This window comes from Rhea pennata, chromosome 10 (genome assembly GCF_028389875.1).
Source record: "Rhea pennata isolate bPtePen1 chromosome 10, bPtePen1.pri, whole genome shotgun sequence".
NCBI classification, from domain to species: Eukaryota; Metazoa; Chordata; class Aves; order Rheiformes; family Rheidae; genus Rhea; species Rhea pennata.
The window spans coordinates 15,894,141-15,906,363 of NC_084672.1; the positions used below are offsets into that span (position 1 = coordinate 15,894,141).

General features: G+C 40.1%; 1 protein-coding gene across 11 annotated transcripts in view; it reads left to right on the top strand.

Annotated features, from left to right (window-relative positions):
* TCF12 (transcription factor 12) overlaps positions 1 to 12,223 on the top strand; it is a 181,823-nt gene that overhangs the window by 162,617 nt on the left and 6,983 nt on the right. For 5 of the 11 annotated variants that reach the window (XM_062583358.1, XM_062583352.1, XM_062583363.1 and 2 more), the window contains 6 exons: positions 583 to 656; positions 1,590 to 1,661; positions 2,390 to 2,596; positions 9,235 to 9,349; positions 10,187 to 10,358; positions 11,713 to 11,945. In XM_062583358.1, coding sequence (XP_062439342.1) covers positions 583 to 656; positions 1,590 to 1,661; positions 2,390 to 2,596; positions 9,235 to 9,349; positions 10,187 to 10,358; positions 11,713 to 11,945 — 873 coding nt within the window. The remainder of the gene's footprint in view (positions 1 to 582; positions 657 to 1,589; positions 1,662 to 2,389; positions 2,597 to 9,234; positions 9,350 to 10,186; positions 10,359 to 11,712; positions 11,946 to 12,223) is intronic. The other 6 variants (XM_062583356.1, XM_062583361.1, XM_062583355.1 and 3 more) reach the window with 4 other exon arrangements.

A 12,223-nucleotide genomic window follows, 5' to 3' on the forward strand; every position in this document is an offset into this window, starting at 1 on the left:
CTTCTAAACTTCACATGCATTATAATCTAGAATTTTTTTTCTATAATTGAAATTTAAAAAATGCAGAGTAAGGCTAGACAAGATAAGGAAAGCTTTTAAATCTGGTTTTAAGCTTTGCTGTTTAATAGAGAGATGTCACATAAAAATGTTTTTCCAATTATCCTTAGTTTTATGGCTTTTTAAAAATCCATAATTTGCTGTGTATTTTCATGCTATTAAAGAAATACCTGTATATACTGAATATAATATCAAAAAAAAAAAAAATTCATCAATGTTTTTATCATGACACTTAACAAAAGGCGATTCAGATATGGTGTGTTTAGTCTACTGTTACTTTCTAATGTTGAAGTAGTTTGAAGATGTCACTGCTTTGACATAATGATGTGACTGAGCTAGAGGTGCCAGAATAATTTGTCCCTCAATAAGGTGGAATGAAGGAATTTGTCCCCCTTTGCAAACGCATATGTTATCTTACCTTTGTGCAGGATATGTTGGTGTTAATTATGTTTTTTAAAAAAATCGCATTTGTGCTTCGCACTTACGCCACATAGATCCGTGAGTTAACCTAGACGATTTTGACAGGTGCCAGCCAGTGGTCTAGGAGCGGAGGACAAGCCCCCTCGTCTCCAAACTATGAAAACTCTCTACACTCCTTGGTAAGAACTGCTGAAAGCAACATACTACTTTTATTTAAGGGCTGAAGGCTTGTTTTTGTGTAAATCCTGCATATCATTAAAGGAAACAGTAGGATAGCATTACAAATGAATTCTTTGCTAACAAATGGCCTGTTCAGTTGAACAATATCAGACGTGCAGGGTGTGTCTTTCACCATCTGTTCCCTGGGCATCAGGCTTCTACGCTAAGGACAGCTGGTGCTAAAGCGCTGTTAGGAGATTTTGGTACCTTTTCACAAATCCATAGCTAATTCTAATCTAAAGTTCAGTCTGGAGAAAAGATAAAGACTTCATGCCTTTGCATTTGCTTGTCCTTCCCCTTCTCTCCCTGACATGGTAATCTCTTGGGCCTGTTGCCATTACATTATCATTAAAGTATTACTATATTTTATTTGTCATTATTGTGTTTATTACTGGGAGATGTTCATTTATAAATAAAAATATTTTAGAGAAAATTATACATGAAATAATCTACTATTGGAAGCTTTCTGAATTTGAAGATGCTGCGGAGAATTTAAGTTGCTGACTTCTTTCATAAATTTCTGCTACAGCATTGGGAAGGAAAGGGGAAAATTTTGAGGGAACACCGAGAAAGTTTTCGATTACCTGTTAATATTTCTAGTTTCTACACACATTTCTATTTTTTTCCTGACTAACAGGAATAAGTTTAAGCTAAATCAAGTTTCGTTTCTTCACAATTTTTGCAATAAATTATGATTGATATGTACATCTTAGGATTCTAACAACACTGCAGTGTTAAATATTAGCCTTTTCTTATCTTAATATTATCAGATTTCTGTTGCATTAACTTGACTAACAAATTATTGCTGACATGCACATCAGCTGTTTCCTCACCTCTTTTTTGGATTAATCTTAACCTGTGCTTTGCTTCCTGTTCTGTCTTGACTTTGCCAGAAAAATCGAGTTGAACAGCAACTTCACGAGCATTTGCAAGATGCAATGTCCTTCTTAAAGGATGTCTGTGAGGTACTATTTCTCTTTAGATGGTGCCTTTTTGTGTTTCAATTAATGCTTCCTTTGGATTCCCCATTAAAAGCTTTTAAGTAGTGTAGTGTATGACCCATCTTTTTACCAACATTCTGCTAGTTCAGTTTGTAGAGAGATGCGATGTGAGAATCAGTTTTGCTTTGGTTTTTTTTTGTCTTTTTTAAAGAAAAACGAATCTAAGGCATAGAGACTTGTTTTATGTTAATATGTAGAACTTGTTTTTTTTTTTCTGAAATACCTGTTTATAGATCGATATTTAGAAAATGGTAACTTAAAGTTTTGTCCAGTCTTTTTGTAATGCAGGTTCTCAAAAAGCCACTGCCTCTCTTAATTGTTACCAACGTGGTGAGGCTGATTTTATGATCATTCTTTCTCATCCTATATTAGATAGTTTATTTTTGTAGTACATCTTTTTTTTTTTTTTTTTTTTTCTTGTTCATGCTATGTAATAGAAGCTAAGTAACATTAACCTTTATAATAAGCTTCACTTTAAAAGCTGCCACCTATTTGTGGAATGAGTGCTATCTCAAGCAAAATCTCGAGATATCTTTTCTTTTTCCTGTTTGTTTGTAGTGCTGGTAGGTGCTTTCAAAGTCTTTTGATACTACGTTTCATCGTCTGTCTGTAATGTCTCCAAGGTAGACGCTGTTATGAGTCCGCAGCTTTATTCAGCGATGACTGTTAGTGTTCCTCTTAAATCCCAACAGCAGTCGCGAATGGAGGATCGCTTGGACAGACTGGACGATGCCATTCACGTTCTACGAAATCATGCCGTGGGGCCTTCGACGAGCCTATCGGGTGGCCATGGAGACATACATAGCTTACTGGGACCATCCCATAATGGGCCGATTGGAAGCCTGAACTCAAATTATGGAGCATCCAGCCTTGTAACAGCCAACAGACAAGCATCAATGGTAATGATATTTTTAAACGTAGACATGCACAGTAACTGCAGCTGCTAACTTTGAATTGTAATAGAGCCTAGTAAGTTAAAACCAGACTGTAAGATTAATATTTATTAAGGCGAAACTACTAGAGGCTGCTGTGGAGGAGAAGATGGCAGACAACTTGCACCTGCTATGGGTTTCCAATTAGAGGGACTGTGGAGGGGGGTGGGCAGAAATGAGGGGGAGGAGAAAGATGGGAAAACTTAGACTTTGGCCTGGTCAGTGGCCCATAAAATCCTGCTGTGACCATATGCAGAAAGCTGAAACTTTCTGCTGAGAGCATTTCAGCTTATACATGCATTTTTTCCAGATGTGTAATAATTGGCAGAACAGTTTTCTCCTTGAAATGGTGAATAGGGAGATTGAATGGGAAAAGCAGTCAAGAAGGACTGAATTTCAAGTGTTCTGGTCTGGAAAAGCTGTTTATTGTAAATTGGAACTAGTCTTCAATAGCAGATGCTGGCAGAGGACTGGGAGGAAGCTGTTGGAATGTGGAACCATAGTGTGTGCAGGCTCAAAATTTAAACTTTTTTTTCCAAATGAAAAGGAGTTTGAGCACAGCTGTAGTGTAAGTAACAATGAAGAGGAAACAACTTCTAGATTAATCCCCAAGAAGAGCAAAATAATTCAATCCATCTCTCTCAGTTTCTTTAAAAATGTGAACTGTTCTGAAAAAAAGGGAGTGAAGCCCTTCATAGACCAGCAATATGTTAAAAGCATTATATAGTAAATGAATTCTGTTTGTAGTGTTTCTCATTCCCTTTTTCTTCCTTTTCATTCCCCTCTTCTCAAAAATACTTAAAGAGCTTTTTTAAGGCATACTTATTTTAGCAGTGCCATGTGTTTGCATGTTTACAGCGTCATTTTAAAGACCAGTTACATGCTGTGAAATTTTCTGTTATAAAACAGATTCACAGCTGGGTACTGTGTGATCAAGGCAAAATTTCACCTATCATCAAAATAATTAGGTACCCCAATTGCTGAAGGGTTTGTATTCTATAAAACAGAATTAGTTCCAGGCTCTCCCATTCGCACGTCACACATCCATTTATATTCATTTCAGAACTGCTGTAGTAAACATCAAAAAGAGCCTGGGTAGTTTCTGTGAGCTGTGTGTATGTTTTGGGGGCTTGGAGACGGGGAGTTTCTAATGACATATCCAGCTTTAGGCTTCTCTGTAAGTTCACAGTGGCTTTTAGTAATGAAGGAAGTGAGATATAAATACTTAAAACTAGATTTTTTTTTTTAATGCTGCCTCCTATTTAATATTTAAAGAAGGCTGTTAAGGGGAAAGTTTTACAGTATTTCAAGGTAGACTGAAATTTAGTCTTACAAAAGAATACTACTTTTTTTTCGTAATGTTAAGAGTGTGGGATAAAGTGAGTGACTGAAATTGCAATGACAAAATTGTTTTCTGCCTGCCTTGTGGAACCTTATGATACTGCTGCTAAGTCAGAGACAGTCAAATGTAGATAATGCAAAAATATACGTAAATGCTCTGTGTTTCTCTTCTAGACTAAACTGAGATAAATGTGTTACCAACTCAGTTTGGATTAAAATAGGTGACAGTGGAAAATGGCTCTCCAAAATGAATAAAGGTTCCTAGGTCTGCTGTAGTTTAATGTAGTTGTGTGATTTAAATATAATATAGACTTGATTTACCATATAATGATGGATCTGCAGTTCTGACTGAGGGATGCTTGCTATCTCTTAGGACTAAATGTAGATTTAGGAAAACAAAAAAAAGGGGTTACTTTTTTACTTTTGTATTTCATTCTGGCTGCTCAAAACAAACTTTTGGATCAGTTTTGGCTTGAAAATAGAGAGAGTTAAGAATTTCTTGCCTGAACCCTAGTTTTGTTGCGTGGGAAGAGGTGGCTCCACTGGCAGGCGCCCTGTCACGGCCTTCCCCACCCCGGCGGCGGCCCGGGACGGAGGGGGTCCGGGGGGCCCGCGGCGGGACCGGCGCTTGGGCACGGCGCCGATCGTCAGCTCCTTCGAAAAGATGCTGCTTTTGCGGTTTGCTTTTCTTGAACTTGTAAATGTAGAAGCACACAGAATTCAGCACAACCTGAATTTGTAAGAGCTATGCTTTCTTAGGAATTAAATATCTCTTAATTTTAGAGGACCTCCCATAATTTTAAGCAAATGATGGGTATTGGCTAGCATGATGAGAAAAGTCAACATTGATAAGGTTGTTTCCCTGTATTAGCTTCTGTTTTGGGTGTTGTAAGGGATTTTTGATCAAGAAATGTTCGTTGTAATTCAGCAATAAATGAAACTTCCTTGTCAGAGAATAAAAGATCTTTATACAAGACGTTTTTGTTCTTTAGCAAAAATAAAAAAAAGAATAAATTAAATTTCCCTAGAAGATGATGATCTTGGCAGAAGGAGCTAGGAAATGAGTAATTTAACTCCTTTTTATGCAATTAGTGTAACCAGACATGGTTTTATTTTAACATTTGCTTAATTTTTGAGCCAGATTTATTTTAAAACTCTAGTTGACTTCATTTCCTGTTCAATCTGAGTGGTCATGTTTCCTTTTTAGCTAGGCTTTCCATTAGACTCACTTAAACAGAACTTTAATACCTCAAATTCATCAAATATTTGCTAAGTGGCCTTTGAAGTTGATTTGTATTTTATTTTGTGTATTGTTGAGAAGTTAAGAAGTTATGCTCTTTTTGTTCCTCTTCAAGCTGCTTTTTATTTGTCGTTGTAATACAGCGGGAAAAGAACAGCATGAATTGATTAAAAATAAATAAATAAAGGCCTGGAAATGCAGTTAAGGATGAAACTCAATCCTTCAGCTGCATTTTTTTTTTTTTTTTTTTTTTTTTTTTTTTTTTTTTGCCCAGGTACAACAGGCATCTAAGACACCCGGCAAGCTGCTGCCCGGAGCCCCCGTGCCGGCTGCAGCAGGAAGCCGGGCGGGCAGGGTGCTGCTCCGCGCTCCAGCCCGGGGCTCCCTCCGGCAGCCCCCGGAGCGGCCTCGAGCGCCGGCTCCCCGCTCGTCCGTCTTAGCCAAGCCCGGATTAACCGGCTATGGCCAAATTGGCCAGCGAGGATGGCCTGAAGAGCGTGCGCGGTTTTAAAATGTGCTTGGCTCAGTCCTAGAGCCAGCGCGAGTCAAGGACGCGGGGTTCGGGCCGGGGCGGTAAGCGCCGCGGGGGCAGCGGCGCGCCCTGCGTCTCCCCCTCGCAGCGCCGCGGCCGCACGTGCGCCGCTTTGTCTAGTGTTTATTCCACTGCCAAAAATACTCTTAACTGCGTTTCTGCTTTCAGATACCAAATCTTATCGCTTAAATCAGCTGAAATAAGCTTTGTGCCTTTCTTCTTACATTTGATTATGCAAATCTTTGTCCCTGTGGGTGCAAGGAAGTGCCCCTTATGCAAGTTGTCTGTGAAATGCATAAAAGTAAATGCAGCTTGCCTAGTGATTGCATCAACTTTGTAGTCTTACGTGCTTTGAGAAAACCGGTAGTCCTGTATGATCTTCCTGGCTGAGATGGAACTTTTTTGGTTTGCTGTGGATCATAAACATGCATTAGACTGTCCTTGCGTAGCCCCCCGCATACACACACACAGAGCAGTGAATGCGCAAGTGGCTTAAAGGCAGCTTTAACAAATGCAGTTTCTGTGCTGGTTGCTTCTCAGATTTTTCTAGAGCCGTTTTGGTTTTGCAACTGAAATTTTAGGTGTTTCTTCTATATGATATGAACCCAGCTTTGTGGTTTTTCATCCATTTTGTGAGCTCAGGGAGTGTTCAGGGTTTACCTGAAAGCAGTCACGTAAATGAGGCTAAATTAGCTCATGAAAGAATAAAATAACTCAAAAGTTTGTTTGCTTATAAGATTAGATCCCTCAAGCCGTTATAAACGGAGGGCGGAGGTTGCAGCGGGCCGGCCCTGCGAGCGGCGGGCGGCCGGGCGCAGGTGTGAGCCGGGAGGGAGCCGGGGCCGCCCGCGGCAGCTCCCGCTCTGCCGGCCGGGGCGGCCCAGCGAGCGGCGGGGCGTTCTCGCGCCGGCCGCCGCTTCCCGAGGGGCTGACGGCCCCGCGAGGGTTAACCGCCCGCGGGCCGGGGGCGAGGGCTGCGCGGGACCTTGGCCGCAGCCAGGCAGCCCAGCGGAGCGGAGCGGGGCGTCCCGGGGCAGAGGTGCAGGGAGGTGCAGAGGAGCGGCAGCGCCCGGCCGCCGCCTGCCCCCCGGCAGGCTTTCGAGGGCTCCGCGAAGGAGCTCGTCGGGTTAGGAGTCAGGTCTGCGCGGCGGGGGGAGCCCGTCCGCGAAGGGCACGCGCCTCTGCGAAGCCTGCGCCGCGGTCGTGCTCTGGCCAGAGCAGGTCTGGAGTCCCCTTCTCGGTGAAGTGGGAGCGGAAGGGAAGAAAAGCTAGATCTTCTAGACTGGACGAGTGTTTCACGTATTAAACGTGTAGCTCAGTACCTTTAAGCAGTAGCTGATGCACTGTGTTTATATATTTCTGCACAAAGCTCTTGGCCTTCACGAGAGATGCAGTAACTTGCAGCGAGTCTTTTGGTTTGGAGGTTTTGTGTTCAAAAAAGGTTTTGTCGGCTTTTTTTTTCTTTTTTCTTTTTTGATGTACATCATAGATGAGAGTCAAATCAGGAATTGAAATTCATGTTGTGGCTGATTTCATAACATTTTAACTCGTAAGATATTTTTTAATAAGTTGTTAATCTAAATTGTGTGCTTTGAACTTGTAAGCCTGTTTCAAAGAACTGAAATATGGACTCAAATTCAGTTTTTATTTCTAATCTATTTTCTGCCTCTATCAGAATTGAACTCTATCACTTTCAGATTAGCCCTACATCTCAAATTTGCCAGGGCTCTGGTAGCTGTTACGTTTGTACGCTGCTTTAAGACATTTTTGCCTTTTTTAAGAGGTGGATTTTGGACGCAGCGCGCCCCCGAGGAGACGGACCTCAGCGTGCAGCTGGCGCGAAAGCCCCCCCGTGCGTTAGCGCCGGGAGGAGGCTGCCGGCGCCCCGCGCCCCCCCGGCACGACTGCGCTTAAAAACCCCCACAAAGGAACATGAAATATACTTTAACTAGCAGTACAGGGCAGCACCGGCGAGGTGATTCTCTACGGCACAGCAGTGCAGCGCAGTGGCGGGTGTTTCTCGTGGGTTTGGGGTTTTTCCCTCGTTCCTTTCTGTTCCTGCGCTTTAGCTTACAGGAGCGAGCGTGTGTTAAACAAAGGATAAACTTGCATAAGGGTATTTATCTCTCTCTGGGTAAAACCCGTGCTAAGACATGAAAGGTAAAAGCTGCATTAATTACTCAAGAGGGATTCAAAGCTCAGCAGTTTACTAGGATTGAAGGATTTATTGAAAAACAGTGGTTCTCATGTGTAACTCCAGGCAATAAACCTATTTAATTAAAGGCTTAATCTTCTAGTTGACATGTTTGCTACTGTTCCAATAAAAAGCTTCATCTGTAGCCAATTTTTTGTAACTATACAAATAATAGTAGAATCCTTTGTCTTTGTTCTTTTCTTGTTTTTTAACTGTTTAATTGTATTATGTTGTATTATAAATATTTAAAGGACAGTTGCCTCTTTAGGAATCAGAGGCGTTAATGACCAATGTTCCAAATTTTTAAACTCAGACAACATCCTTACCTCTTCCCTTCTCAAACAATTCAAGCATCAAGTTAGAAAAAGAACAATCTCCTGACCTGTTCCATATTGAGCAGCAGTCCTTTAATAAATTTGCCTCTTCGAGCTATGTATGTGCATTTATTGCTCTTACATAAGTAGTATTCATTCAAGTTCATGCAAAATTAGGTTTTTTTTTAAGACTCTTCATCTCAATGCTTGCTTCTTAGTCATGTTGTATTATGAAAGAGCAGTTTTAAAAATACAGAGGGAATAGTAAGAATAGTTAAATGCCTGGATTATTTTTATTTGATTCTGTAATGGGACTAATATAAATGTATTTAGCTGAGAAAGAAAGAAGAAGAGAGAATTATTGAAGTGAATTGAATAATGATATTGTGAAAGTAGATCTATTTGTTAATCCTGTTTCAGCAAACAAGAAGTGAGAGGAAAATGTTGTATGTTGTGTGTGTGTGTGTGTATATCTGTGTGTGTATACACACACACACACACACACACACACACACACTCACTCACTCACTCACTCCTATATCTCTCTATATAGACACACACACACATCTTGCATGAAAATCATTCCTCAGGGTTTTATTTTAAGGATCAAAATGTTGCGAGTCCTACAGTTCATAGATACACTAGCTTAAGTCTCCCTAAGGTTAAGCAAAACTCATGCTTCTCAGGTACAAATCAAGAAGAAAATTCTGCTGTATTCTATGATAAAACAATGAAAAAAATTGCTAGGCAGCTACATTATTACAAACAGGTGCTGGTCACTGCTTGAATCACAGCTTAATCCAATATGGTATAATCCAGTGGTTTAGTATAACAGCATCTTTCAGCTACATCTTTGCTGAGCTAGATCTTAACTCAGGTCTCTAATCCAACAAATACTTTGTCTTTTAAACTTCTATTTTGGGATAGTTTCCTTCAATCACATCTTTTAATAGAAATTTAATAGAAATGTTTATTTTGCTGCAGGTCGGGACTCATCGGGAAGAAAGTGTCAGCCTCAACAGCAACCATTCAGTTCTTCCCAGTACAGTTTCTGGTCAGAGCACAGAACTAAATCATAAAACACAAGAAAGCTATAGAGGTAACTTTCCTGCAATATTAAAAAATGCCGAACAAAAAAGGTCTGTGATAATCTAGAGCCATTGAGGCTGTTGATCTTGATAAACTGGAATCAACATGGACAGGGAATAGTGATTTGTATAATGCTGAAAAATGGAAATTACCTTTTTTAATTTTAAATCCTATAAACTGCCACTTTTAGAGATTCCTGCAAGAATCCTGAGGGCATCCCTTTGTCAGACTTATGCCAGTATAGTTTGAGCAGAAGATTTTGCATTATAACCATGCTTTTCCAGTTTGAGCAGCCATAATGCCACTTGCAGTACTTGGCTGCAGTGGGCTGACCCCAGATTTCAGTCTAGCCAATAAAAAGAAGCCTTTCCGCACCAGTTGATGATGCTCTCTTTTTTTAACCTGAAAACAAATTACAGAAAAGAGAAGTCAGGTTATTCATTGGCATGCTTGCATCATTTAGGAACGTATGGTTTGCAAATTTGGCAGAGGCGTAAGCCTATATCTTAGTGTAGATAATGCCCTTAGTTTTGCAGCTCAGACAAGAGATGCAAATTTTCCTACTTCGCTAAATATATTTTTGTCTTTTACAGTGTCTTTTTCAGATTTAGCCATTAGTTACTGATCGATCTGCCCTATGAATTATGATCCCTTTACAACCCCATGGCATGTGTCCAAGTGCAGCAGTTTTGTCAAACTTCTGTTTTGTTGCTAAAGCTCCTTGCGTTTGCTTCCCAGCTGCTGCCCTGGCCTCCAGCTGATTCATTCCCTGCTTGATTCTCTTGCCTGTACGCAGGGGCAAAGCATCACTCTGGTAATACTCATACAGCTCTCTGCTACCTTGCAGCCTTGTCCGGCGGCTTGCAGAGCCAGTCTGTGGCAATAGGTCCAGCAGAAATCAAGTCTGAACACAAGGAGAAGGATGAAAATATACATGAACCCCCCTCATCAGATGACATGAAATCAGATGATGAGTCCTCCCAGAAGGATATCAAGGTTTCATCTAGAGGCAGAACAAGGTGTGTTACTAACATCAAACAGAGGGCTTGTCCTTAGTTAGTGTTCTGTGTAAGTTGCATGTTGCTGTCATTAACTTTGATAAACGTATTTTGAAGCTTGTTTGTGACCTTATGCATGTATTGTATGCATACATTAATAGGCAGCTGAAATTGGAAGATTAATAGTCTACAATATATCTATCTATTTGAATATAAAATGAAGGATTTTTCTGTAAAATTAACTGAAAATCGTACATTTACATATGGGGCCTAATACCCACCTATTCAGATAAATAGTGTAAAATGTTCAAGGGTCTTGCCCCGTGCAGAGGATATGAGAGTGTCAGAGATCTGTAATCCCTGGTACCTGTGCCAGGGTTGTGCTTCTAGAATGCAACCTCTACTGATGGAGGACAGCAACCTGATATCTCAGGTACTGGGATGAATGTGATATGAAAATGTTGTTGTAAACATTATTTCTTCTCCCAAACTGTACACAAATAACCTGGACAGAATACTGAATAAATACTTCTGGATAGACCTGAAACAAGCTTTGAAATTTTAGATGATGATAACACACAAACAATCAGAATGTTGTGACTATAGACAAAATATAGAGCCTGGACTATCATTTGTATCTAATAGCATTTTCATGTATTAATTTTAGTAGACAGTTCTTTTTTTAGTACAGCTTTAGTCCTATGTCCAAAAAAACCCTATCTAACTTAATATCATAATTCTACGTTAAGTGATGCAAGAACTCTTAAGTGCAACTGATAACTTATATTGAGTATTAAATTCAGCATTAAAAGAACAAAATATTTTTAAAACTAACCAGGCAAATTTTTAGTAAAACCAAAACCTTCTTGTAACTGTATTAAATTGACATTATTTGACTATCTTTCTGCATGAGATGAGTTTTTGCTGGTTTCCAATATCTATTACTTAAAAATGCACTTATTCTTCAACTGAGAAGGTGGCTGAGTAACTACTGGAACAGCCATGAATAAATGAGTGCAGCAGTAGTTTGAGTTGCAGCTTCTTTTGCTTCTGCCAGGGGCAGCTCATTCCTGCTGTTGTTCCTTGAGGAGCCATCTGTAGATAATATATTGTGGAATTCTCCGGGTAGAAACCATTGAATACTTATTTTCAATAAAATCCAGGAATAGCAAGAATTATCTTGAGTCTTTAAACATTAATAGAGACCTAGCTTTTTTTGGTGAAGATATAGATGCATTTGTGTTATGTAAATATATTTTAATATGAAATAGATTAAATGGGAAGCAATTTAAATTCATCAAATGAACACTTGGATCCAACAGGGACACTTGTTTGAATTCTAGTGATATTTCAGTATACTTTTACTTTCTTGCAGCAGTACTAATGAAGATGAGGATTTAAACCCAGAGCAGAAAATAGAAAGAGAAAAGGAGAGGAGAATGGCAAATAACGCTAGAGAACGTTTGCGTGTACGAGATATTAACGAAGCATTTAAAGAACTTGGCCGCATGTGTCAACTTCATCTGAAGAGTGAAAAACCACAGACAAAACTGCTTATTCTTCACCAGGCTGTGGCAGTCATCCTCAGTCTAGAGCAACAAGTGAGAGGTGAGCGGCCTGCGGCTGTGCTGTGGCAGCTGCGGGGCCCCTTGGGTCATGGCGCAGTTTCAGCCTCTTTTGAAGTGTGCCTCATAAGGAGATGCACGGGTTGCTAAAGTATTTGATGTTCTGCAACATTTTGATGTTCTTCAGGGAAAGCGGGAAAATTGTTTTACGAAAAAGGAGGGGAGGTTGGCTTTGTACTTTGATCCTTTTTTCCCCCTATGCAGTTAGCCATCTTTGCCTGTGTTTTCAAGGTAAATTGGTTAATTAAAACCTTGACATAT